The sequence below is a fragment of the Sorex fumeus genome, unplaced genomic scaffold (assembly GCF_029834395.1).
Source record: "Sorex fumeus unplaced genomic scaffold, SorFum_2.1 ptg000043l, whole genome shotgun sequence".
NCBI lineage: Eukaryota > Metazoa > Chordata > Mammalia > Eulipotyphla > Soricidae > Sorex > Sorex fumeus.
Window position 1 is genome coordinate 39,406,797 of NW_026606100.1, and position 25,912 is coordinate 39,432,708.

Sequence of the window (25,912 nt, forward strand, 5' to 3'; positions counted from 1 at the left end):
TTTTCAATTGGAAATCCCATCTTTGCAATTAAAACATTTGTAAACATAAGTCAGTTTAGAGAGGGTTGAACAGCTTTGCAAGATTACTATTTCTGTAATGGAGGAGGCTTTTCCTAAAGAGCAGTTTGGTGACACTAGGCTCTGAGAAGTCCTGTGATTCTCAGTCTAGAGAATTAATAGAGGGTAGGGCACTTGCCTTGCACACGACTAACCTAGGTTCAATCCCCATATGATCCCAAGTCTTGCCAGCAGTGAACACAGAGCCAGAAGTAAGCCCTGAGCACTGCCAGGTTTGGCAAAAACAAACCAAAAAAGTTACATTCTTAAGTTGTGGCTCACATTCTGCCTACCTAAAACTGCTTATCTGTCAGTACTATAATGTAACACTGAAATTTTTTTGCTTTATCAGAGAGAGCATGCCCAAGATTGGTGCCAGGTGTTACAGGAGACTGCCTCCAAAAGTAACTCAAAAATACTCTTTAGTTGGATCAGAAAATAAGTGGTATATGTAAATTAAGAAATATCAGAAGAGCTAAGTACCAGAAATAAAAAGATAGAATCACTAATTATCTCTCACTGCAAGACTACGGCATCTTTATGAAGTTCTATGCATCTTATTTTTTCCATTGTTTCCAAATACTTGACAAATAGTTGGAATTTCAGAAAAAATTAATTTGACCAGCAATTTATCTTTGTTATTCTTCCCTGCTAAAAATTTTACTGCACCCCTACCAAAAACAAAACAAATGCCAAGCAAAAATTTTTTTATTTTGAATTTGGGGAAATTGTGATAATTTAAAAAAAAAAAAAGGATGGGACCTTGAAAATGATTCTTGATTGGTTACACTGAATTGGCTGGACAGAGATGTTCAGCAAGGGCAAACCACTTGCCTACCAGAAGTAAGCATGATCACCATTCTTTTGCGGGGAAGGGATGTTGAGACCATACCTGGTTGTGCTAAGAGCTTACTCCTGACTATGCTCAGGAATCACTTCTAGTGGTGGACAGGAACTGTATAAGGTACTAGAGATTAAACCAGGGTTGCAGGACAAGTGCCTTACAGTCTGTACTATCTCTCTGTCCCAGCCATTTTTTTTAACTCCTTGTTCGATTATTCATATTTAGTACAAATTGTGAATATTCATCTTTCTGTGTGCCTTAATTCTTTAGGCCAGAGTGATCCTATTTCATTTAATAAAAGATGCCTTTCTTCCTAAGTGAATATAGTTCCTTAAAATAAGCTTAATACTAATCACATCTTATCATAGGGGCCATTTTAAAAGGTGTTGAGCTGTTTTCACTTTATAATTTTTTCACTTTATAATTTTTATTTTATAATTTTATTTACCTTTCATAAAAATCTTATAGCATTCTTATACTTTGAGATATAAAGGGTCACTATTTTATTAAAGATCAATTACCCTATCTTCACTCACTCATGTAATAAAACAGTTGCACTGGGCTGTGTATAGTAGTGAAGCTGTTGAGAGTTAAACCTTTGAGAAAAAGTAAACTCATGCATGATGTGTGCATTTTGTATAAAAAACTAGGGCAGTGTCTTACAGAATGTGGTTATCACTGTGTCTCAGATCTGACTTGCCAGCACGTAGGAAGTTTGTTTTGGTTTCAAAATGTACTTTACCCCATGGTGGCTGGCAGGGTACAATACTATTGACATCACTGTGTTTCAAATAGAAAATTAACAAGTAGCTACTGTTGTGATTGCAGATTGCCTTCCCAGTCCCTGTGAGAGAATGCTTTTTCTTTTGGACAGCAACACTTCTCAGCCCCTTGGTACCATTAAATCAGCCAATGGGGGCTGCCAGAATAGGGATGAACATCAACAAAAGGCTGAAGAGTAAAAACTGTTACTAATGCAAGAGAAAATCTTTAATTATTTTCCAAATTGATGTGAAAGATATTTTAAAACATTTATCCCACCCACTGCTAAATTTTGACAGTAGGCCAGGTTCTGAGCCTGATCTCTCCAGAGAGGAGTATCCTTTCCCTCCACCCAAATCCCTGGAGAATTGCCAAAGGAAAATAAGCTATTTTGTATTTAGAACAAATTGCCACTGTTTTCTCCAGTGATGTAGTCCTATTTCCCAGACTTTGAAACTTGGAATACAGAAAGTTCCTGTGTGACCAGAGAAGAAATATGGTGAATGAATGATCAAGTTTTTAATAGCAAATCCTCATAAACAGATAAGAGGAGATGAAGTATATGTATGAAAGCTAAATTAGCACAGAATGGATACCAAGTGAACAATTTTTTTATATTGCTTTGAAGATTGGGTTCTTTCTGGGAGTTTTAGATGAAAGCATATACATGTGGAGCCAATTTTTAATTATTGTTATATTTCTAATGAGGCTGTCAGGAGTTTGGTCTTCTTGAGAAATCAGTTTAAAATGATAACAATTATTTGAGCTGGAACAATAGTACTGCCTTATGCCTTAAGTAGGGTGCTTGCCTTATGCTCAGTCAACCCATGTTCAATTTCCGGCTCCCCATATGTCCCCCAAACCCACCAGGACTGATTCCTGAGGGCAGAGCCAGGAGCAAACCTTGAGCACAGCTGGGTGTAACCCAAAACCAAACAAACAAAATTCTTCATGTGTTTTGTACTGTCAGTTTTGATTGATCAGTGTGTTCTGGTATCATAAAACTATACATATACTAGTTTCGCAGGTTATTTGGTAGGATTAAAAAACATTCATTTTCAAGGCCAGAGAAATAGTACAGAGGGTAGTGTGCTAGGTCTTGCACAAAGCCAACCTGAGCTTGATCCCAAACACCATATGTTTTCCCAAACCCACCAGGTGTGATTCCTGAGCACTAAGTCAAGAGTAAGCCCTGAACACCATGGGATAAGCCCCCCTGCCCCCCCCCCACCTCAAAAAAAAAAAGAGCAAAAAGACCAGTGCTTGAAAAAATTTTTCATTAGAGTGGTCCTTCTACTACATGGATTTTTTTTTTTACTTTTCTACTTCCTCTTCAGAAATTTCCTTCTTTCCATTAGACCTGTTATTTTCACTATTTCTCAGACTACATCTGGAGCAGGTCCATTTTTCCACTTGTGAGAGAGCTATAAGTAAAGTCAGAAAGTTGAAATTTTTGATCGAGAAATGGATTCAGAATTTTATCTGTGAATTTTGTTTACTTTTTTGTCCTTGTCATCACTGTTGTCCTAGTTCATCATGGTACATATTTTAGTAAGTATGCTTCTAATAGCTACAGACTTTAACCCCCTGCTTCACTATTGAAAGAGATTGTCAACTCTAATCAATAGTTAGGTTGGAGATTATTGGGTGTTCTACTTGTAATCATTTTTGGTGGTGATCTCAGCTGCACTCACAAAAAAACCCAGTGTAGAGTCTTGGCATCCATTAGCAGATCTCTAATGAATGTTGGCTGGCATCTTATTTTATAGTTTGGAGGCCTCAGTATTGTTACCTCAACTTTCATGAGTTAGAATTTCAGAAATATTGGAATTCCTGAAGAACAGGAAGGCATATGTGATGAAGAAACAATAGTTAAATCGATAAGAACTTCCTAGAGTTGGGCTGAAGAGATAGCACAGCGAGTAGGGCATTTGCCTTGCTGGCAGCTCGACCGGGGTTCGGTTCCCAGCATCCCATGTGGTCTTCTGAGCACCACCAGGAGTGACTCCTGAGTGCAAAGGCAGGGGTAACCTCTGAGCATCGCTGGGTGTGTCCCAAAAAGGAAAAAAAAAAAAGAGAGAACTTCCCAGAGTTGAGGATTATAGGCTCTGAGATCCAAGAGGCCCAAAGGGTTCCAGTAAATATAGACCCAATTAGAAAAACTCTAAAACGCATTATACTCAAAATGACAAGATCCAAAGATAGAATACTGAAATCAAGATTTAAAAAAAAAAAACTTACCTACCTACAAAGGAAAGTCCGTAAGATATACAGCAGTTCTATCAAATGAGACCCTATAAGCCAGAAGACTATGGAAGGATATAGTACAAAGTCTCAACAAAATAAATACTTCTCCAAGAATACCTATCCAGTTAGATTAGCATTCAGATTTGAAGGCACAATACAGAGCTTCATGGACAGGCAGCAGCTTAGGGAATTTATAGCCTTGAGATCAGTTTTACAAGAAGCATTAAACATGCTCCTTTAAAAGGACAGGAGGAACTTCCCATTATGTGGCATTGATAATGGCACTCACTAATGGTGTATATGGTTGTCCTCTACTAGATTAAGAAAGGTTAAAAACATAGTTAGAACCAGAGAAACAGTACAACAGATAAGGTGAAACATATGCTTGCTTTGCATATGACCGACGGGATTCAGTCCCTGGCATTGTGTATGGTCCCTTGAATACCACCAGGAGTGGTTCCTGAGTGCAAGGCCAGGAGGTTAACTCACCAGATGTGCTCCCCCAAAACAAACATAGGAATTAATCATCACAAATTGACTTTTATTGATTCATTTCCTGATAATTCTATTTTTCATTCCTTTCCGTTTTATTGGACCAAGTAATATGAAGTAAATTTGTTATATACCTGCCACGGGAGCAAGTTGGGGGGGTGGAAGGGAACCTGAAGCTGTTGATGGAAGTAAGGGGACATTGGTTATGGGATTGGTGTTGGAACATTTTATGCCTGAAACAACTCTATCATGAACAACTTCGTAAATCACAAAGAAATTTTAAAATTTTTTAAAAATTTTAGAAATTAAAAAAAATTTTAATTTAAAAAAGAAATTAAAAAAAATTAAAAGTGAAGGCACAGATGATCTACCTAAGTTCAGATTCTGTAAATTTGGTTGGGGGTGGAGGGAAGAATTCTAGAAATAACCACCAGAAACTCACATCCTTCCTTCCCACTCTGTGCCAATCATTTTGTTTGGTTGTTGGAAGAAATGAAATGACTTAAAAGTAGAGGTACTCTTATCTAGAAAGCAATTTAAAATATATAGGTAGTATTAGTATGAATTATTTGAGGAAAGTGTCTGGCAAAGAAGGCCTTCTGGAAGAAACAAGAGTTTGTGTGCAGACAGATGAGTTAGATGCCCAAGGCAGAGATAAAAGGGTTTGGGTTTGGCAAAAGCATATATTTGGTTTTGCAGAAGAGATTTTTAAGGATGTGAATAATGGGATGTGGGAAGTGGAGCCATAAAGGCAGGCAAACCAAATTAAAATGACTTTAGCTAAAAATTACTACTGGTCTCTTCATATAAGTAGCATCTAGTTCAGTAGCTCATTTTTTACTAATAATCATTAGTATACTTACTCTGTGACACTTCATCATTTTTATATCTGTTAGATAAAAATATTTAATAAAAGTTCAGGCTATATGCTGGCTATGGCCCTGATTCAAATCCCTGGCACCACAAATGGTCCCAGAACTTTGATGGGTGTGGCCCAAAAATCAACAAATATCCCAAAATAAAATTAACCTGTAGGACCTAGCAAGATAACATAGAGGTAAGGTGCCTGGTATGCAGCTAAGCCCTGGCACCTCATGGTCCCTGAGCATCAATAGGTGCAGTCCTAGAGGCCTAGCACTACCAGGTATAGCCCTTTGGGCCTGCAAGCACTACTGGGTACCCCAGGTAATCCCTGGCCGAGTTGCACTGAAGCACTTCCTCAGGTCCTCACGTTGAACCAGCTGTCTGGTTGACTGAGAATCACCTATTTCTGGATCTAAACACCTCTTGGGAGGTCCTTCTCTCCAAAACTCACTCTACATGGAATTTTTATAGTCTGTAAAGACTGTATCACTGGGGACTGGGGGCCGGGGGCGGGGGGCAGGGAAGGAGCACATCTGGCAGTATTTAGGGTTTACTCTCGGCATGTACTCAGGGATAGCTCCTGGTGCTGCTCAGAGTATATGTGGTGTCAGAGAGTGAACGGGTGTCATCTGCCTGCAAGGGAAACCCCTTGTCTCCCTGGCCCCATGTTAGTATTTTGTCATCATTTATTGATGACACATATCTTCCTCCGCCCAACTCCACTCTTCTGCCCTTGATAAACCTTTGGAAAATGTAAACCCAGCCATGATTCAGAAAAGATGTTCTGAAGTCCAGAGCTTTGAACAGTGATCTGTAGAAATTTGTTCTAGATGTTTGAACATAGATTTCTAGAGGTCCTGAAATGTGGTGTGGAATAATGTGAAATTTATTTGAACTCTTATTTTATCTTGAAAGTAATACTTCACATTATCTGTGCTTGAGATATATGTATGTATATATATAAATTTTTTCTCCTAGGGGCTGGAGTGATAGCACAGTGGTAGGACGTTTGCCTTGCGCACAGCCAGCCCAGTCGAGCTGGGTTCGGTTCCTCCGCCCCTCTTGGAGAGCTTGGCAAGTTACCCGTGACGTATTCAATATGCCAAACACAGTAACAAGAAGTCTCAAAATGGAGACATTACTGGGCCCGCTCGAGCAAAAAAAAAAATCGATTTTTTTCTCCTAATAAAATCTAAGTTGTTCTTAGGGTAGGGAATCACAGGTTAAATAGAAAATGCCTTCTAGAAGTCATAATTTCTCTCAAGAGATTTGAAAGGAAAATATATACATATATACATACATATTTATAAGTTTTCAGTTTTAAAACTATAAGTTTAAAAAAAACTATGTTTTAAGTTTTATACAATGATATACCTATTGTAGATATGGCTTGTCTCAGTTTTTTTAATTCACAAATTGACTAAGCTGAGTAGCAGTATATGGTCATATTTGTTCTTTTTTGTTTTTTGTTTTTTCATTTATTTTATATTTTATTTCACATTTTTTTTCATTCTTGAACACTTGCTTTATTATTATTTTTTAATTAGTGAAACACCATGAGGTACAGTTGTAGACTTACAAATTTTTGTGCTTGGGTTTCAGTTATGCAATGATCGAATACCCATCCCTCCACCAGCGCCCATTCTCCACCACTAATTCTGGTATCCCTCCCACCCTCCACCCCCCATCCCACCCTGCCTCTGTGTCAGGGCACTCCCTTTTGTTCTCTCTCTCCTTTTGGGTGCTGTGGTTTGCAAAAGAGACATTGGATGGCAATCATATTAGGTCTGTAGTCTACTTTCAGCATGCATCTCCCATCCTGGGTGGATCTTCCCAGCACCCCTTATTTGGTGTTCCCTTCTTTATCTGATCTGCCTTTACCCCTAGAGTTTGCGACTGGCCGATATGGTCATATTTGTAATTAATAAACACATGTGTACTTATATCATGATCCATTTTTAATATAATTTTTTATAAGAAAAGGAGTCTAGGCAGAGTTATTTTTGGTAATTTTGGAGATTTTTCTAAACATTCTCAGCACTTTATTGTGAAATATTGGGAAATATTGTGATATAAAATGTGCAGGATAAGCAGCTAGCCGCTCTTCTATAAGGAAGTGTGCAAGGAGTCAGAAAACTTGGCCACGAGCCACTGCAGCTTTGAAGAATGTGGTTTAAGGGAGAACTCGCAGCCATTGCGAAACTCAGCAGAAAGGAGAATACAAAGTACCATCCCTATCACTTGACTTGTTTACCATTTTGTTCCTTGGCAAAGTCTTCGTATCCTGTAGTGGAGGAATGAAAGACAAGCAAGTTCCAATCAAGGGCTATGTCTCTAAGGGCATCAACCAATGGATAGTTTTTGAGTCTGGGCAGGAGTTAAATGTCTCATTGTTATTGGGCACAGGGATTAGGGTTTCAAAAGAACTTGAAAAACATCATCACTTTTTTTTTCCCTGAAAGGAAGTTCTTTCCTCTAAACACTGTGCTTTTTTTGTGGTTGATATACATATACTTTAAAATAGCTACTTAGGAGGGAGGATTTTTGTAGCAAAATCATTTCTCTTCATGTGCCGTGATATTTCAGTTTGCAGTTGAGTTTACAAAGTTTAAAATAAAAAGCAGTGTTGGTTCTTTCAGGGAAAAATGATCTCAGTCTACCAAAATAAAAGCCAAACAGACTCTTATTGTTCCTTTTCCCACAAGGGCTTGCCCTTTTTGAAGGTGTGGGTAATTTTGATAGGACCTTCTCTAATAGGGTTGGTTAGTCACTGTGTATTGCTTTTTTCTTGGATGAAACTCACTTTTAAATTTCATTTTAAGGTGGACCTCAAAGTGTCTGAAAATAAAAATATTTTGGGATCTCTCCCCTTCCTCTCAGTGAAGTACCCTTCTTTTAGCAGGGTACTTTCCTCTTGAAGTATTCTTATTAAGTTAGGAAATATTTCCATTTTATAGTTTTGTTTGGTTAGGGCTTGCGAGACACACCTGGTATGGCTTACTCCTGGTGCTGTGCTCAGAGATCATTCCTGGTTCACGTCCCAGACTGAAATGTATGTGATGCAGATCAAGATCAGCTGTATGCAAGGCATACACCTTAATCCCCTGTATTAGCTCTCTCCTGCCCCTCAGTTTTACAGTTTTGATTGAGCTTTTCATGTGTTGTTGTAAAAAGTTAAATAAGTGTAGCCAGGGCTATAGTGTTTTCTCACACTCCATCAAATGTAGTTCCATAAATTTCACATTGTCAGGTTCTTTTTCTGTCTGTTGCTAGTGTAGTACTGATTCATTAGAGTATCCTGAAGAGCAGCCTTACCTTTCCCCATTTTCATCCCTACTCTAAAGGTGAAGAACCGAATCTTTCCATGAATCCTTCTCCTCAGTATCAGCTCTTCCATTCCTTGAAATACAACAGCCAGTAATATTTGCGATTCTTTTTCTCTGTGTTTCTCACCCTTTTTTCCCTTCCACCAGTGACATAAAACTACCTTGATTTGGCAACATATAATGGAGTCTCCTGAACCACCATATGAGAATGAGGATAACAAGAAAAGAAAGGACCAAATGGCATCAAAAGATATTCCTGTCACTGGTCATTAAGTTTGCAGAGAGACTGTGGGGGAAAGAGTAAAAACAATATAGCACCCTTGTAAAGAAATGAAAATTTTATTTTTTAATTCAGTTCAGTTATTTGCTAGAGAGAAAATTTTCATAGTGAAGAGAATGGATTTTCTGGTTTTTCAGTTTATAGTCACAGGAGAAAATCATTATTTTTAGAATCCTCTTAGGTAAACAGGTGGAAAACTATATACAGTTTCTAAACTGTAGCTTTGAAAAGTATGTTCCCTTCTTGGTCAGCTTGCTGTCCTTCAACTGCCATTAACACTTTGTTTTACTCTTCAAGTATCTGATTGATGTATAAGTACTAGACTAGAGGAAATGGCATTGAGCACCCACACATACTTTTCCACACAGGAGGGCAGAGGACATTCTTCATACTCTTACCTAATTTGGAGGGCTATATTTACAAATTATGGTAAGTGTGAGACATTATATCTCAGGGTAAACTATCTTTTTTTTTGCTTTTTGAGTCACACCCGGCAATGTACAGGGGTTACTCCTAGCTCTGCACTCAGGAATTACTCCTGGTGGTGCTCAGGGAACCATCTGTGAGGCTGGGAATCGAACCCAGATTGGCCACGTGCAAGGCAACCGCCCTACCCGCCGTGCTATCGCTCCAGTCCCAGTAAACTGTATCTTAGAGCACATTTACAATATTTGATTGAGCAAATAAATATTTGGTACTTAAATAAAAAAGATTTTAGAGGACAGTCTCCCACTTTTCATTTAGGCATTTTCATACTTCCATTCATTGGTTGGGAAGATCTTGATTTGACAGTGTTAACTGCTGATCATTAGACTGTTGAACTAGTTCCTTACAACCTTAACTCAGTTGTTTTCCCTTAAATAAAAAAAATAAGATATTTTAGGTTTAAAGTTATTGCCGGACTGGAGTGATACCACAGTGGTAAGGCGTTTGTCTTACAAGTAGCCAACATGGCCGACCCGAGTTCGATTCCTCCGCCCCTCTCGGAGAGCCCGGCAAGCTACCGAGAGTATCTTGCCCACACGGCAGAGCCTGGCAAGCTCCCCGTGATGTATTCGATATGCCGAACACAGGAACAACAAAGTCTCATGATGGAGACGTTGCTGGGCCCGCTCGAGCAAATCGATGAACAACGGGAGGACAGTGACAAAGTTATTGCCAGTATAGAAATTTAAAACTTTTTATTTATGGACAGATTTAAAAATTTTTAAGTTTAAAGTTAAGTTTCAACCTCTTTGATAAATCTACCTTCTCTGATTACAATCTCTTTATTTTTTATTGCCCATAATACCTGTCTGATTCATTTCATTATCAACCAAGTGAAACAGAATAATATGTTTAATCCAGTATCTAGATCAGTGGGTTCTTAAGTTTTAGCACTGTGATTTACAGTACTGTTCATGATAGAGTTTCATGTATAAAATGTTCCAACACCACACCTTCCACCAGTATCCTCCTCTCTCCACCACTGTCTCAATTAGATTGGTGGGATTTTTGTTTTTATTTTGGGGCCATACCCAGTGGTGCTCAGAGTTTAGTCCCGGCTCTGCACTTAGGGGACCATATGTGGGGTGCCAGTGATCGAACGCAGGTCAGCCATGTGCAAGACAAATGCCCTACACCCTGTACTATCTCCCCAGCCCCAGATTAGTGCTTTGCATTGACACCAGTCTCAGGCATCAAAAAAAGGTTGAAAATCACTGGTCTGTATTATAAACTCTCAAAATTTTTTTTGACTTCTGCCATTCATCGAATACCTGAAACATTGTGAGTTACAAGAAAGTCGTGTAATAAACAAAATTGAATTTTTTAACAAGCATAGAAATGTTAATATTTACTTGATTTCTCCTTAGACTATTACTTTGATGAAAGTCTCACAAAACAGGAAATTGACCCACCTGTATTTTCCCTTGCTATGAAACTGTATTCTGAAGTTTCTTAAACTAAAAGCAAAAGACATTTCTGATACATACATCGAATTTTTGGGGTTAAATAATTAAAAAAAAATTCATGTTGTTATTGTGGTAGCATACTTGTCAACTTTACTAGTTAACTGTGTTGTAACCTTTTTCAGATGACTGAATTCAAGGCTCCCTTGGGAGTCTGATTATTAGTAAAAGACCATCCTTCTAGTTCCTCACCCTTTATTCTTACTAAGTGCAATTGTTAGGCATATGCTATTATAATCCTAGTAGGATTTCAAAGGCACTTATTACTGTGAATTTGTTTTTAGTTTGCTAACCACGAACACTGTGATTGGCTAAGAGTAGTTGTTTTCCAGTTAAAAATGAAACTTGTGCTAAAAGTTCAACAATTTGTATTAACATAGCAAGAGAGGAGCATGGCCATTAAAATTGTAAAATCTAAGGGAAATCTATTTAAAATACCTTTAATTTTAGGAAAACTTTTTAAAAAAATTCCTTTGTACACTTTGGCTATATCAGATTTCTGTCTGGTATTACCCATTAGAATTGAGTTACTGAATACAGAGATTGTAATAAAAATAAATACTAATGGACTTTTAACTGTTGCTGGACTAGGGGCCCTGAAAAAATCTTGACAGTTCATCAGCCAGACCTCTGACCCTACTAGTCTTAATCAATCCTTGTTTGGGGTCGGAGTAATAGTATAGCAGGTAGGCGTTTACCTTGCATGAAGCCAACCCAGGTTTGTTCCCTGGCATTCTATATGGTACCCTCAGCACCACCAGGTGTAATTCCTGTGTGCAGAGCCAAGAGTAACCCCTGAGCATCGTTGGGTGTGACCCAAAAAGAAAAAAAAATCATCCTTGTTTGTCAATGATATCATCTGCTTATCATCTTCTCCTACTCTTTGAAATTGCTAGCTTTAAGAATCTTAATTGACAATATTGCTTGTGCCTGAAGACTAAGGAAGAAGTTTGGTGGGTGAGTTAGTAAAATAATTTGATACTTTTTGTTGAGAAATTTGGAGGATATACTTGTTCCTGGTGCACTTGACAGTTACTAAGAAAAAAAAATATGCACCATGATTTACAATATTGCTAATGATAGGGTTCCATGCAGAACACATTTCAGGATACCACATCCTCCACCAGAGTATCCACTTTCTTCTAGATTGTCCCATTGGTGCCCTCTACTCCCACCCCATAAGCTTCCTAATCAACACCAGTTCTGTTTCTGTTGCCTTTGGACATTTCTTATTTCCCCCACTATGATTTGATTCTTTTCCTTTTTTTGGGGGGGGGGGCACACAAGTCAGTACTCAGGGCTTACTCCTGACTCCGTGCTCAGGAATCATTCCTTTCAGGCTCAGGAGACCGTATGGGGTTTTGGGGATTGAACTAGGGTCAGCTGCATACACGGCAAGAGCCCTACCCACTGTCCTATTGCTCCACCCCCACCATCTCCACTACGATCCTTGTTTTTTTGTTTTTTTGCTTTTTGGGTTACACCCGCTGATGCTCATGGGTTAGTTACTCCTGGCTCATGCACTCAGGAATCACTCCTGGTGGTGCTCAGGGAACCATATGGGATGCTGGGAATTTGAACCTGGGCCAGGGTGTGCAAGGCAAACGCCCTACCCGCTGTGTTATCACTCCAGCCCCTCCACCTTGATCCTTTATATCCCACATATAGAGATCATTCTGTGTCTGTCCCTCTCCTAACAGCATAGTACTTTGTAGAGCTAACCATGTAGCAACAAATTCCATAGAAACTATGGTACATAGACACAATCAAATACTACTCAGCTCTTAGAAAAGACTTAGTAATTGTTTAACTATAATTCTTTAAGGAATAGTAGTCAAATGAAAGAATAGGAGCCAATTGTGAATACAGTTGCAGATTTTCTTCTCAAATATAGTATATTTGAATTATACCTTTTGAAGCATAGGACCAAGGCTGTGAACTAGTATTGTTTTAAAATAGAATTATGTATCTAGAGTGCTTATCATGGTAAGTTCCTTTAGGTTTCCCACTTGCATTTCCTGAAGAAATTTCCCCTAACTTACCACTGGATGGGTGAATTAGACAATGCAATGACTCAATAAGGAATTGTCTCACCTGGACTTATTGTCCATTTTCAGAAAATTAGAGGTGGGATAGTAATAGAAAAAAGAGAAATAAAAATTAAAACAAATAAGTTGGTATGTTTAGATGTTCAGAAGCCAGGAGACTGATAGGTATTTTAGTGGCTAGAATCAATTACAAGCGGTATATTTTGTCTAGCCCTATCCTATATCAGAGCTTCTGAAACTCTTTCCACTGTGACCCCTTTTGCCAAGAAGTGTAACATGGACAAATGCTGCTGGACAACTCATTCATTATACATTTGGTTTTTAATTAAACTTTGTTATATATTCAGAAACCTTTTTTATTGCCAAATTTATGTGACCCCTATATTGTTACATGACACCATATGGGTGATGGCCCAGTTGAAGGAGCTATGTTCTCTTTGATCATAGTTTTTTACCCTGTTGTGTTAGATCGTATGAAGTTGCTATTTTGGGGGGATTCAGAATATTTTGAACCCAAGAATAGTCGAGTTTGGGTTGCATTTCACTTGGTGGTACTCAGCAGTTATTCTTGTTTCAGTGCTAGGGAGTCATTCCTTGGTGGTGCTGTTAATCTTGCATACAGAATATAATCACTAGTCTTTTGAGCTATCTCCCTGGTCCCAAAATTGTCTTTTTTTAAAAATGAGAAATGATTCATAAATTTAAATGTAACACTTGTAGGACCAGCATAGTTGTTTTAAAGAATTTTATGTGTTTCTGTGTGTATATGTGAGAGGGAGAAGGGAATAGAAATGTGTGAGCATTTTATATCCCCTTGGAGTATCCAGCTAAAAAAACACCCTAACCTAACCAATGGTTTTAGGTATACAAAAGCAAGGATAACTCCCCTTGTCAGCTTTCCCACTTACTACATTAATACAGTTAAGACAGTTAATAGGGAGGATTATAACAATGTGACCATCTCTAAAGAGTACAGGAAATGGCTGAGACTGAAAGTCGAGATATACCTGTACTTGCAGATACTTTGAAACAGAATCCTGGGTATGACATGTTTAAAAAGTGAATTATGTACAAGTTATTGTCTTTAAATGGTTTTATGGTGTTTTTAGAAAATATTCAGTCTGTACTAATTTGACTTTTTTTTTTCTTTCTTAGACGAGCTCATCTGCGCCTCTGTTTAGAACGTTTAAAAGTTCTGATTCCACTAGGACCAGACTGCACCAGGCACACAACACTTGGTTTGCTTAACAAAGCCAAAGCACATATCAAGGTGAGAATGTTTACTTCCAGATCTGCACATGATTCTCTCAGTATTGGTTTAGTTATAATCAGTGATTCCTAACATATATATGTTAGCTTGTTGACCATGGTCTCCTTAATAACTGACTTCAAGAGAACTCTTTCTAAAAAAACATAGCCTCTTACATGATCGGGAAACATTATCTGGTTAAACTAAAATATTTTGACAGCATGGCTACTGAAAATTTGTATATATTAGGAAGGTAACAGTTGCACTGCTGACATCCCAGAGACATACATTTGTGCCCTCTGGTGGAGATGACTTTATTTGACTGTGTCTCTCAGTACTTTTCCATTGAACCACAATGCAGTGTATCTCTTTCATGGATATAACTTTATGGACTTTCAGAATTCCACCATTTTCCAGTAACATAGCATTTATTACATAAAGTGAAGGCAACTTTTTTGATGCTTAGAAATATATATATGTATGTATGCTTACGTGTGTATTTGTGTATATTTATTCATATTTTCTCAGCCAAAGATCTTGAGATATTAATAGGAATCAATTTTATTGTTTGTATTGGATTATGTACAAACTTGTTTTATCATTTTAGAAACTTGAAGAAGCTGAAAGAAAGAGCCAACACCAGCTAGAGAATTTGGAACGAGAACAGAGATTTTTAAAGCGACGATTAGAACAGCTGCAGGGTCCTCAGGAGATGGAACGAATACGAATGGACAGCATTGGATCAACTGTTTCTTCAGATCGTTCTGATTCAGAGCGAGGTAGATAATGTGCTTCTTCCCTATTGAAAGACTAAGCATCCCTATATCTGGACTTAGGGAGGGTTTTCAGTCACTATATGCTTTCTTCTTTTACAGAGAACACTACCACTGAAGATTTTATGTAATCACACATTGTCTAACCATGCCTATGTGAACACTTTTTTTGGTGAATATAATGCATATATTTTACATTTCTACTTTGAAACAGCTTACAGAAAAGTTCCAAGTTTTCTGTAGGAAATTGTTGAGCTCTCATACACTTTCCACCCAAATTTAAGGGATTAAATGTATTCTGTAACAACAATACAATGATCAAAAAAGAAATTTAACATTCACACAATATTCTTAATCTATACACCTTATTCAGATTCCACCAATTTCTAACATCCTTTCACTCAGAATTCAATCTCCGGCTCCTGCACTGCACTAAGTATTTCATTAGACCTTAGTCTTTCTTTCATGACCGTGACACTGTTGAATACTGGCTAGAAGTTTTGTATAACAATGCCTCACCTTAGGTTTTATATAATGTGCCTGAGTATAATGTTTTCTCAATAGATGAGGTTATACATTTTGAGGGAAAATATTACGAAGTAAAATTGTACTCTTTGGACTTCCCTGTTAGAAAAATACATGATATTAGTAAGCTTTATTAAATTACACTGTACATTTCTCTTTCCATCTGTTCAGAAAATTTGTCTTTGACAAGAATTAGAGTATGAGGCTTAAAAGATAGTATAGTGAGTAAGGCCTTGCACACAGCTGACCTGAGTTCAATTCCTGGTACCCCATATAGTCCCCAAGACTGCCAGGAGCAATACCCTGAGCATACAGCCAGAGGTAATCGCTGAGTATATACATACACACACACACACACACACACACACACACACACACCCCTTAAAGAATAGAAATCAGTCCAAAAAAAAATTGAAATTTAGTGATTTTTTTTTCATTTACAGATTCTACTAGATTAGGTTTTACACCACCAGATGAACTCTGGGGTTCTTAACATTTTGGGGAATATATAGCTCACAAGATCGTGAGAATTCTGAAACAAAAAAATTATAGTTTTTTTTACTTCTTATAGAAAATTTTAAAAATATGCAGAGTAAATAATGAAGTCAGATATACATCAAACATTTTCAATAGCTATCATTGTTCTGTCTTCCTTGTTTTATCTATTTGTCACCATCCTCACCCTCATTATTGTTTTGTTCTTTATCTTTTATGGCCATACCTGCCAATACTCAAAAATTCTTCATGGTGATACTAGGGCAGCATGTAGTGCAAGCCCAGAGCTCCCACAGGGAAAGCATGTGCTCCAGTCCTTTGAGCCATCTTCCAGACCCTTCAGTGTTTATCTGGGCTGCTTTAAAAAATCTAGATAAAGGTAAAGGCCCTCCCGTTGATCGTCGATTTGCTCGAGCGGGCCCAGTAACGTCTCCATTGGAGCCTTTGTTGTTACTGTGTCTGGCATATCGAATACTCTCGGTAGCTTGCCGGGCTCTCCGAGAGGGGCGGAGGAATCGAACTCGGGTCGGCCATGTTGGCCGCTTGTAAGGCGAACGCCCTACCGCTGTGCTATCGTTCCAAGAAGTATAAGATAAATTATTGTGGAGGAAGATGGTAGTGGTAGAATTGGTGTTGGAATATTGGATGCTGTAACAAATCATCATGAACTTTGTAAACCATGGTGTTTAATGGGGGAAAAAGAATATTGGTTAGTGAGGTTAAATGATGCCATTGATAACATTTGTGGAAATCGGTCAGCCTTCCACTTGATAGTTTTAGCAATGATTGGTAATTGTGCCCTAATCCTTATTTCACTAGGAGTAACAACAGTTGTCTAATTGTCATTCTTGAGTGTTTGTTTTTTTGTTTTTTGTTTTTTAGGGTAAGGGGGTGGGCTATACCTGATGGTACTCAGGGGATGTTCCCAGCGGTATTCCTGGAACCATGTGGTACTGGGGATATGCCTCATGCAAGGCAAAGGCCTTAATCTGTACAAAGGCCTTAATCTCTACTCTCTCCAGTCCTATCATTCTTGTTTTTAGTTCATGAATTTGTTGGTAACCTGAAATAAAGTCCATACAGGAAGGGTGAAACAAATGCTGTTTTTTTCCTCTTTATCACTTTTATGAGTTGAATCCTTTGCAACCTTCAGATATAAGGTTTTATTTTGCTGTTTTGGTTATCACATATGTTTCCATATATTAAATGTCTAATTTCTAATCCTTTCAAATTTCCCATTACTAGTTCCATAGGACTGATTCCATAATTCTTTCAAATTGGATTTTTAATCCCTATTCATAAGTCTCAAAGTCCTTGAGTTTGTTGTTTTGCTAGGTAAAGTTTAATTTTTATTTGGTACTCATATTTGAAGAACAGTATACTACAAACAGGAGCAAGATCCACAAAAACATGCCACATTTGAATAGTAAGGTATAATATAAATAACCCCTACATTATGAGGTAGACCTTAGTCTTAATCTTGTACTGCTTCTTTACTAGCTTTGTCAGGAACCTTAGTAAAGCTTTCCCCTCTTGTCTTTCCCTTATAACCATTCCACCCCCAAATCATCTTTATAATTTTAGTTTTTTTTTAAAATTACTCTGTCAATACCTATGGAGTACCATTCTTGGCAGCTATCTTTTTTATTGTTGCAGAATATTTCCAGTGATTTTTCTAGTCCATTTGGCTAAAGAATTTTTTCATTTTGAATTCAGCATGTTCTATTTGAAGGGATCTTTTTTATGGGGGGGCTGGGGGTGTGTCACACTCTGTAATGCCCGGGATGGACTCCTGGCTCTGCACTCATGAATTACTCCTGGCGGTACTTTTATGGGATACTAGGGACCAAATCAGTCAGCAGCATGAAAGGCAAGTGGCCTACCTGCTGTACTGTGTCTGGCCCAGGAGAGTATCTCTTGATTTTTATCTCCCAACTGTAGGCTGAACAGTATTTTGTGATACTGGAAAATATTAAGTAGCTTATGAAGTAATATATATACACAAAACAGTTATGAATTCATAGTATTATTTGTATAACTTGTTTGGACAACTGCTTGAATATTAAAAACAGATCACTAAAACTTTTGGAGCAACAAGCCCTTTGTAAAATTATTCTCTTGAAATAACTGTCTTCCTGGGCTCAGCCAGAACACTTATTTTCTAGAGCAGTGAGTGAACCCATAAAGTCAGTGCCAAAACATCAGGCTAAGCATTTGCTTTAAAAAAATTGAAGGATCTTGAATTTTACAAGCTGTATAGGTGAAAAGTTTTTCAGCTACTTTCATTATTTTTGTTTTGTTGGTGATGTCTAGGTAGTACTTAATAAGAACCTAACAATACTTGTCATGCTTTTATTGAATCACTGATACAAAATTGTTCATGATTGGATTTTAGTCATATAATGTTCCAATACCTGTCCCTTCACCAGTGCACATTTCCTACCACCAATGCCCCCCAGTTTCCCTCTCAGGCCCCCTATCCCCTACCCCCAGCCTGCCTCTATGGTGGACACTTTTTTTCTTTTCTCTTCCCTTTTAGTCACTGTGGTCTGCAATACAGTTACTAAAAGGTTATCCCATCACTTTAACTCCTTTCAGCACTCAGTTCTTGTCCAGAGCAATCATTTCTAATTATCATTGTCTTAGTGGTCCCTTCTCTGTCCTAACTGTACTCCCCACAACTTGTGGCAAAGCCTCCTACCGTGATCTAGTCTTCTTGGCCCTCTTTTCTACTGTAAGAAGTCATATTTTTAAGTAAATTTAAGTAACACCACTGAAATGCCTTTACTATAATCTCTTACCATAGAGTTCATTTTAATCCAGACTTTCAAACCTTAGAAAACTTTTTTTGGGGGGGTGAGGTGGGGGAAGTTTTGAACCACACCCTGGTGGTGCTCAGAAATCACTGTTGGCGGCTGGCTCAGGAGACTGTATGTAGTGCCAGGAATCATACCCAGGATAGCCACATGCAAGGCAAGCACCCCATCCGCAGTACTATCTCTCCAGCCTTCAAGAAGCTGACAATGAATGAATGCAAGAAAAATTTTGATGCAAGAAAATTAAAACATATCACTTATTACTGTGATTTATTGTGGTTACTGAAGTCAAAGCCTGTAGAAATACCTGTATCTCCCAGAGAACTAAATGAATAAACTTTCTAGTTCATCTATACTGTTTTAGCTATTTTCTCCTACTACAAAGGTAAGTCTTGGGCTGGTGAGATAGTTCAGCAGGTAAAGTGTTTGTCTTGTACACGCCCTACCTGGGTTCATTCCCCGTCATCCTATATGGTCCCGAGCCTGCCAGCAGTGATCTGTGAATGCAGAGCCAGGAGTAAGCTCTGAGCACAGCCAGTGTGGCCCCCAAACAAAAGGCAATGCACTAAAAATTTGTTTTTAATTGAATGCAAAGCAGATACTGTTAAGCTTGGGCTTAGAATCATTCAATATTAAGAACTAATTCCTAGGGACTGGAGTGAAAGCACAGTGGGTAGGGTGTTTGCCTTGCATGCAGCCAACCCAGGTTCGATTCCCAGCATCCCTTATGGTTCCCTGAGCACTGCCAGGAGTAATTCCTGAGCACATGAGCCAGGAGTAATCCCTGTGCATTGCTGGGAGTGATCCCCCCAAAAAAGTTTAAAAAAAAAACAAAAAAAAAACAAAACTAATTTCTTAACAGGCTTTTGGTGAGAGGTCCAGATAAATGTGTATCAAAGGCTTTAGTAAGCTTGCTGCCTAAATTGAGACCAACACTATATACCCAACATTTCATTGTCTGTCAAAAAACCCTGGGTCTGTTTCAGTTCCTTCTAGTCTCCAGAAATATGATTTACACTATACAGATACACAGATATAGTGGATATAAGCTTGAATATTCAACAAATATTTTATACTGTAAGAAGTAATCAACTTTCCTTATGCCTTGTTTTTGAAAGAAATCATAAACTAAGTTACTAACATTCTTTTTTTTTTTTTATTTGGCAGAGGAGATTGAAGTGGATGTTGAAAGCACAGAGTTCTCCCATGGAGAAGTGGACAATATCAGTACCACCAGCATCAGTGACATTGATGACCACAGCAGCCTGCAGAGTATTGGGAGTGACGAAGGTTACTCCAGTGCCAGTGTCAAACTTTCATTCACTTCCTAGAACCCAGCATGACATAATAGTGCAGGGCAAACTATTCACCGGGCCAATTCAATCCAAACAATCTCTTAAATTGGGTTCATGATGCAGTCTCCTCTAAAGAAAAACTATACTTGAACAAAGGTTCAGAAGGCCTCTAAGCAAATACTTAGCAAAAAGTGGGGCAGAGCTTCCCCAACGGAACAAATTCATACCTGAAAAACCCGAATTTCTAATGGCAGCAGAAAATGTTTGAAAAAATTTTTTAGTTGATTTGAAAGAAGTTGATTACTTCTTACATCAGATATTTCATCCTCTTTATTTCCTAGTTTGCTCATACTATACCTTTAAGGACGAGCTTATGAATTCTTCCTGAGCTTTCATGGTCCTACAAGTGACTAAAATCACAGCTGTAGTAATGAGAAGATAATCAGGCACTAATCTTGGATAGCAAGCTACTAAAACTCAGCCTGGGGATGATCAATTCTTTAAAGAAAAAAAAGCTCAAAGCTCATTTCATGCTCTGCAAAAGGAGACTCCCATGAAGCCTTTTGAAAGGGATCATCATGCAGCTCAGCTTTCTGTTGGATTCCATGCTAAGCAAGCTAACCTTATACTGCATTGTTAGCACTAGGGCACCCAACTGCTAGCTCAATAGCTTCCTTAGGCCCATGGACAGCATGGAGGCCGTCCATGCATGACAGCCTCTATCACACTGGGCCTGTAAGTTCGGATTGAGGGGCCAGACAGAAAAAGCTCCATGTGCCTCTGTGTCTGCATGGACCAGAAAGGTTGTGCACGCAGATCAGCAGGCCCAGGTCTGAGCCACGACAGCATTTTTATTTCAGATTTTGATAACTGTTTGTATGTGTTGAAAACCAAAATGACATCTTTTTAAAGCTTGTCCATAAAAACATAGATGTCTTTTATAGTGAAAATACACATGGGGAAAAATCATCTATTTTGATGCAGCATTTGATAATGACAAAACACCTCACACCTCACTATAGTGCACAAAATGAATGAGGTCTGGGCTAGGTAGAAAAAGGTCAATGCTGTTTATTTTCTTTTAGAATCATTACCTTTTACCAGTTTTTAACCATCTGATATTTATAGTAGACACTATCATAGTTAACATAGTTAAGTTTGGCACTTGTCTCATTTTAATGTAAAGATTTGCTTCCGTTGTCCTACCGGCAGTTTCCCTCCGCCCTTACAAACCAGTTCCACTGTGCAGGTGCTATTGTTGCTCTTATCACTATTTTCAGAAATGTTAAGTGAAATTTCTAGCCTGCACTTTAATGTCCTGTGTTCCCTTTGTCTCTCAAACTGCAAGGTTCCCCCGTGGCCCTTGTCCCTTAACCCAGGAAGGCTTTTTGGAGACCTTATTCTTGGCTCTTTGGACTTTGTATACTTTAATTTAACTACCCTTAATTACTTTTTTAAAAAAAGCTTTATGATTTTCATAACTTATTGCTGATTTTAATGGGTTGTTAATTTGAGTCCTGTAGTTTCATTTTGTTTAGATAGGGCTGGGCAAGGAAAAAGAAAATAAAGACAACCATATTTAGCAGTGCAGTTGAGTTGTGTGTTAGACTTTAACAGCTTTATGTAGCACTTTAACAGCTTTCACTGCTTCTATATATGAAGTATACCATCTTCATCATACACAATGCCTCAAGCATATACTTACTTGTTCTTTCTTGTGCTCTTCTTGTGCCTCCAGAAATATTTTATCCTTGATTGTGCTATGTTTGAGTGAAAGAAATTCTTTGTAGATGTGTGTGAAAAACTGCATGCCTTTAGAAGCCCATTATTAGAACTTGCTACTTCAGGTGCTGGGGACTTAATGAAAAACATAAAACAAATTCATTTCTGTGGCCCAGGTAAATTATTTCTGGTTTCGTTTATTACTCTTGGCTGGGTCAAAATGTTGCTCTACACACTTGCTTTTCACTCTCCCAAATGAGACGGTTTGAAGACTTTGTTAATTTCCATGAAAAGTAAATGGAAAACTTCCATTTTGCTATTCACAAGGAGTTCACTTGCATTACTCGCCTAGGGCTGGAATTTGGGACTTCATTCAGGTGAACTTGAGGTGCTGCCATTTTGTCTTATGTACAGGATGGTTGGCTGGAAAGCCTTTGTCATGAACCTATAGTACATATTTCCACTGCCCCCGAAATTACACCTACCCTGGGTTTGTATTCCTTGGGGAGGGGGTGGAATGTATGATGAATAAGAAGTATTAATTTTTTAAAAGACAAATCAACTTTGGAGATACAAAAGTTAATTGCAAGAAATAAAAATTGTGAATGAATACCCGAGTGCTTTTTGTACTACCTTCTCTTTGAAGGAAAAATTAAATATTCACACTTTTGAGAGGCAACGATCTTCTAAATGTCTGTCTAGACCACCAGCTGTCTAGAACCAATGACAGTGTGAACCATTGCCACTTCCTGTTCAATTTAAACAGGCACGTTGTTGAATGGTAACTTTACATAACCCAACTGCAGATTGTTTAACATATTTGATAATCTTAACTGCTTGAAGTAAGACAAAGCCATTTGTTATTCTCTGTTCTCCATATAATACTTTTAGTTCTTTTGGCTATATTGTTACAAGGAAAATCCTGAACTCCATGTTTAGCTCTCACTAATCCAAGTTAGTATGCTGTATGTAAAATGCTTGAATGCTAAATTCACAACTATGAAAAAACTGTATTTCAGTGTATTACCAAAGAGCTGAATGGTCATTGTCATTATTAATTTCTAACTAGGTTATAATTAACTCCTGCAAGGCTGCTTTCCAAGTCCCCGTTAAACATTTAATTATTGTGAAATAATTTTAAAAGGCAGAAAGAATTTGAGCAAAGATCCTAACCTAAGGCCACACTGTTTTCTGGGTCATTTATACCAAGACTATTGAGCCTGTTGGGTTTTTGTGTTTGTTTCCCATTTCAAGAAGCAACCAACTGCCTGCCTTCCTCCAATTATCCTTCCATACTCCACAGAAAATAGAACAAGGGCTTTGATCGTATTTAAATCCTAGTTCTAATACCTGTTAAGAACTCTGGGAAAATCTTTGTCTTCTTGATATAAGTACCTATCTTTGAAAGGCAGGAAGGAGTAAAACTGAAATCTGAATTTCCCTAACTCCTCTTGAACCTAGGCACTTGTAGCACCAAAATTAACAAAACAAAAATATTTTCTTTTCCCTGATTAATGAAACCTAATTTCTTCATTGTCAGGAATTCTATTTTTCTAATTCTGGGTCTCAACAGAAAGAAACTCTCTTTAAATACTCGTTTTCACAAAGTTCAGGCTATACTTTGTAAAGAGGTTTGTAAAGAGTCAATTCTGATGTCTTTTAAAAGTCTTTATAAGGTGATGAACCAATTACCTGTTCTAAAACAAGGGCCAGAGATTGTACAGGGGCTAAGATGCTTGCTTCCAGGTGGCAGACCCTGTTTCAATCCTGGGTACCAGATGTGGTCCCCTGAGCACCACCAAGGGTTATCCCTGAGTAACCTTTGAGCATAGCTGAGTGTGTCCCAATACCCCATCCTTCCAAAAAACTCCTTTATGTCTGTAACAAATAATAACCACTACATAACAACGGAGTGCTCTAGTAACAGTGGTGTTCAGAGCTGCCTTTGCCAAGGGGGGGAAAAAAAGCCTTGACTTATGTATCAGATCTAACAAGAAAATAGTTTTTCTTGTGGAACAATCTTATTTTAATTTTCAATGTAATTCAAAATATACACCATGAGCTAGAGATGTGACTAAGTGGTACAGCACTTGCCTTGGCATGTGTGGCCCTGGGCTTGATTCCTGTCACTGCAAAAACAAAAGAAACCAGTAATAATAGGGACAGAAAGCATAGCAAGTAAAGTGCTTGCCTGTACACAGCTGACCTGAGTTCAATCCCTGGCAGCATATAATGGTCCCTTAAGTCCCACCAGGGGTAATTCCTGAGCAGAGCCAGGAGTAAGCCCTGAGCACAGTGAGGCATGGCCAAACAAAACAAAACCCCACAAGAAAACCAAAATATATACCAGATCACTTCATTTCTAGGTTCTGTATTGCCTTTCTACATAGTTATTACAGGAAATCGTTTAAATACAGCTTAAGTACTGCCAACTCATTTAAAATTTCTGTAATTCTGGTCTTATTTTTTCCTATTTCCTCAAGCTCAGGTACGGAGTTCTTGCTCTTTATTGGTCAAGTAAGGGTACTTTAATTGGGGTACTAGATTTTCAAACCAGGGCATAGACAGCACTGTGAAAACATAACAAAAGCCCTATCTCCAAAAATTTATGTAAAGAATACAAGTTTAAGAGGTCAGTTGTTTCTAAAATGGCAACATCACACTCTGAAAGCTGGATCAACTAAATTTGACAGCGTTGTTGGAGGGGAAAACTTGGTGAAAGAACCAAAGGAATACTTACTCCTCCTTCCTGCATACTTCTGAACAATGAATAAATTGACAATTACCATCTATTAAATACTAGCCTAGCTGCAGATCTCAGGCTTCAACTCTAGTTTTCCCAGGATATAGAGTCAACTGTTTCCTCCAAGCCTGAATTCTTTGTTTCTCTGGCCAGATATTCACTGCATCTTGCTAAAGTGAGTACAGGGCTTGAAAGGGGGAAAAAACAAAAGGAATCAGTTTTATCAAGAGAAGGGGAAAAATCATGAGCCAGCAAATAATACCTGCATTTAGGGATTCAAAAGTTGAGCTAATAACTTTTCAAACAAAAAGTCAAATGTTTCCCCTAATGAGTATACCAGGACTTCTATAGCTGTGCTCTAAAAAGACTATCTGGGCGAACAAACTATAATTTTAATAATTTCAGTCTATATTGGTTTCATGAACGTGAAGTGGTAAGAAGCCTAAGAATTTATTGCCAGTTTTTACTTCCTGGGATGCGAAAGATGATAAAAGTATTCCAAATTTGAAACTTTTAACAAGGCAATTCTCTTATCAAAAGCCCAGTATTATTCCCAGATCTGATTTAACCACTCTAGACCACAAAAGAATCACTTTTAAAATATGAGATGAGGATTGGAGAGATAAGACAGGAATTAATGGGCCCATCTCACATCTCAAACCCAGACTCCCTTTGAATGTGAATCCGTGGTGAGCACAGCACAGATATGCCTGTCCTTTCCCCCAACAAGTAAATGCTGAAAGGCAGAAAAAACAAAATTTAAAAAAATCTGAAAATTCATTTTTCATTTTTTCCTAGAGGGGGAGAGGGAGGCTACAACCACAGCTGGCTGTGTTCGGGGGCTACTCTCGGCTCTGCACAGAGGAGCAAATGTGATGTCAGGAATCAACATGGAGTTGACTCCACATAAAGCAAGTGCCCAAATAGCCATGTGCTATCTCTCCAGCCCCTACAACCTCATCTTTTATTATTTTTCACTTTGACTAGGCCAAAATGTATATTTAGAGTGTTAATACTGGTTTCTGAATTCCTTCAGATGTTTTAAGAACATTATGTATACACATATTTTTTTTTATATATATCACAGCACAAGGCATTCAATTATTTGGGTTTTGTCTGTTTAAACTACAGTATTACCTGTTATTTTGCCTGCTATGCTCTTCCTCTCCACTGCAGTTAAAATTCAGTTTAACTTGCAACTCAAAAATCCTAGATATAAAAGATGTTTACATTTACTGTTGAATTTGTAAATCATCATTTATACTGGTTGCTTCATAGTATAATATGCTTAATATAATTAAGTATATAAGGATTTTTAAAACTATAAAAATCTTAACTGGTCTTAATTTTTCCCTTTTCAATATTTTACTTAATACTCAAGTGCCAAAGCTTTAAAAATATTTTTGGTTGAATACTGAGAATGGT

At 38.0% G+C, this 25,912-nt stretch overlaps 1 protein-coding gene across 2 annotated transcripts in view; it reads left to right on the forward strand.

Moving 5' to 3' along the window:
* MXI1 (MAX interactor 1, dimerization protein) overlaps positions 1-22,361 on the forward strand; it is a 90,430-nt gene extending 68,069 nt beyond the window's left edge. For both annotated transcript variants that reach the window (XM_056120508.1, XM_056120509.1), the window contains exons 4-6: positions 14,025-14,139; positions 14,726-14,897; positions 19,895-22,361. In XM_056120508.1, the coding sequence (XP_055976483.1) occupies positions 14,025-14,139; positions 14,726-14,897; positions 19,895-20,058 (451 nt within the window). In that variant the 3' untranslated portion in view covers positions 20,059-22,361. The remainder of the gene's footprint in view (positions 1-14,024; positions 14,140-14,725; positions 14,898-19,894) is intronic.
* The last annotated feature ends 3,551 nt before the right edge of the window (positions 22,362-25,912 follow it).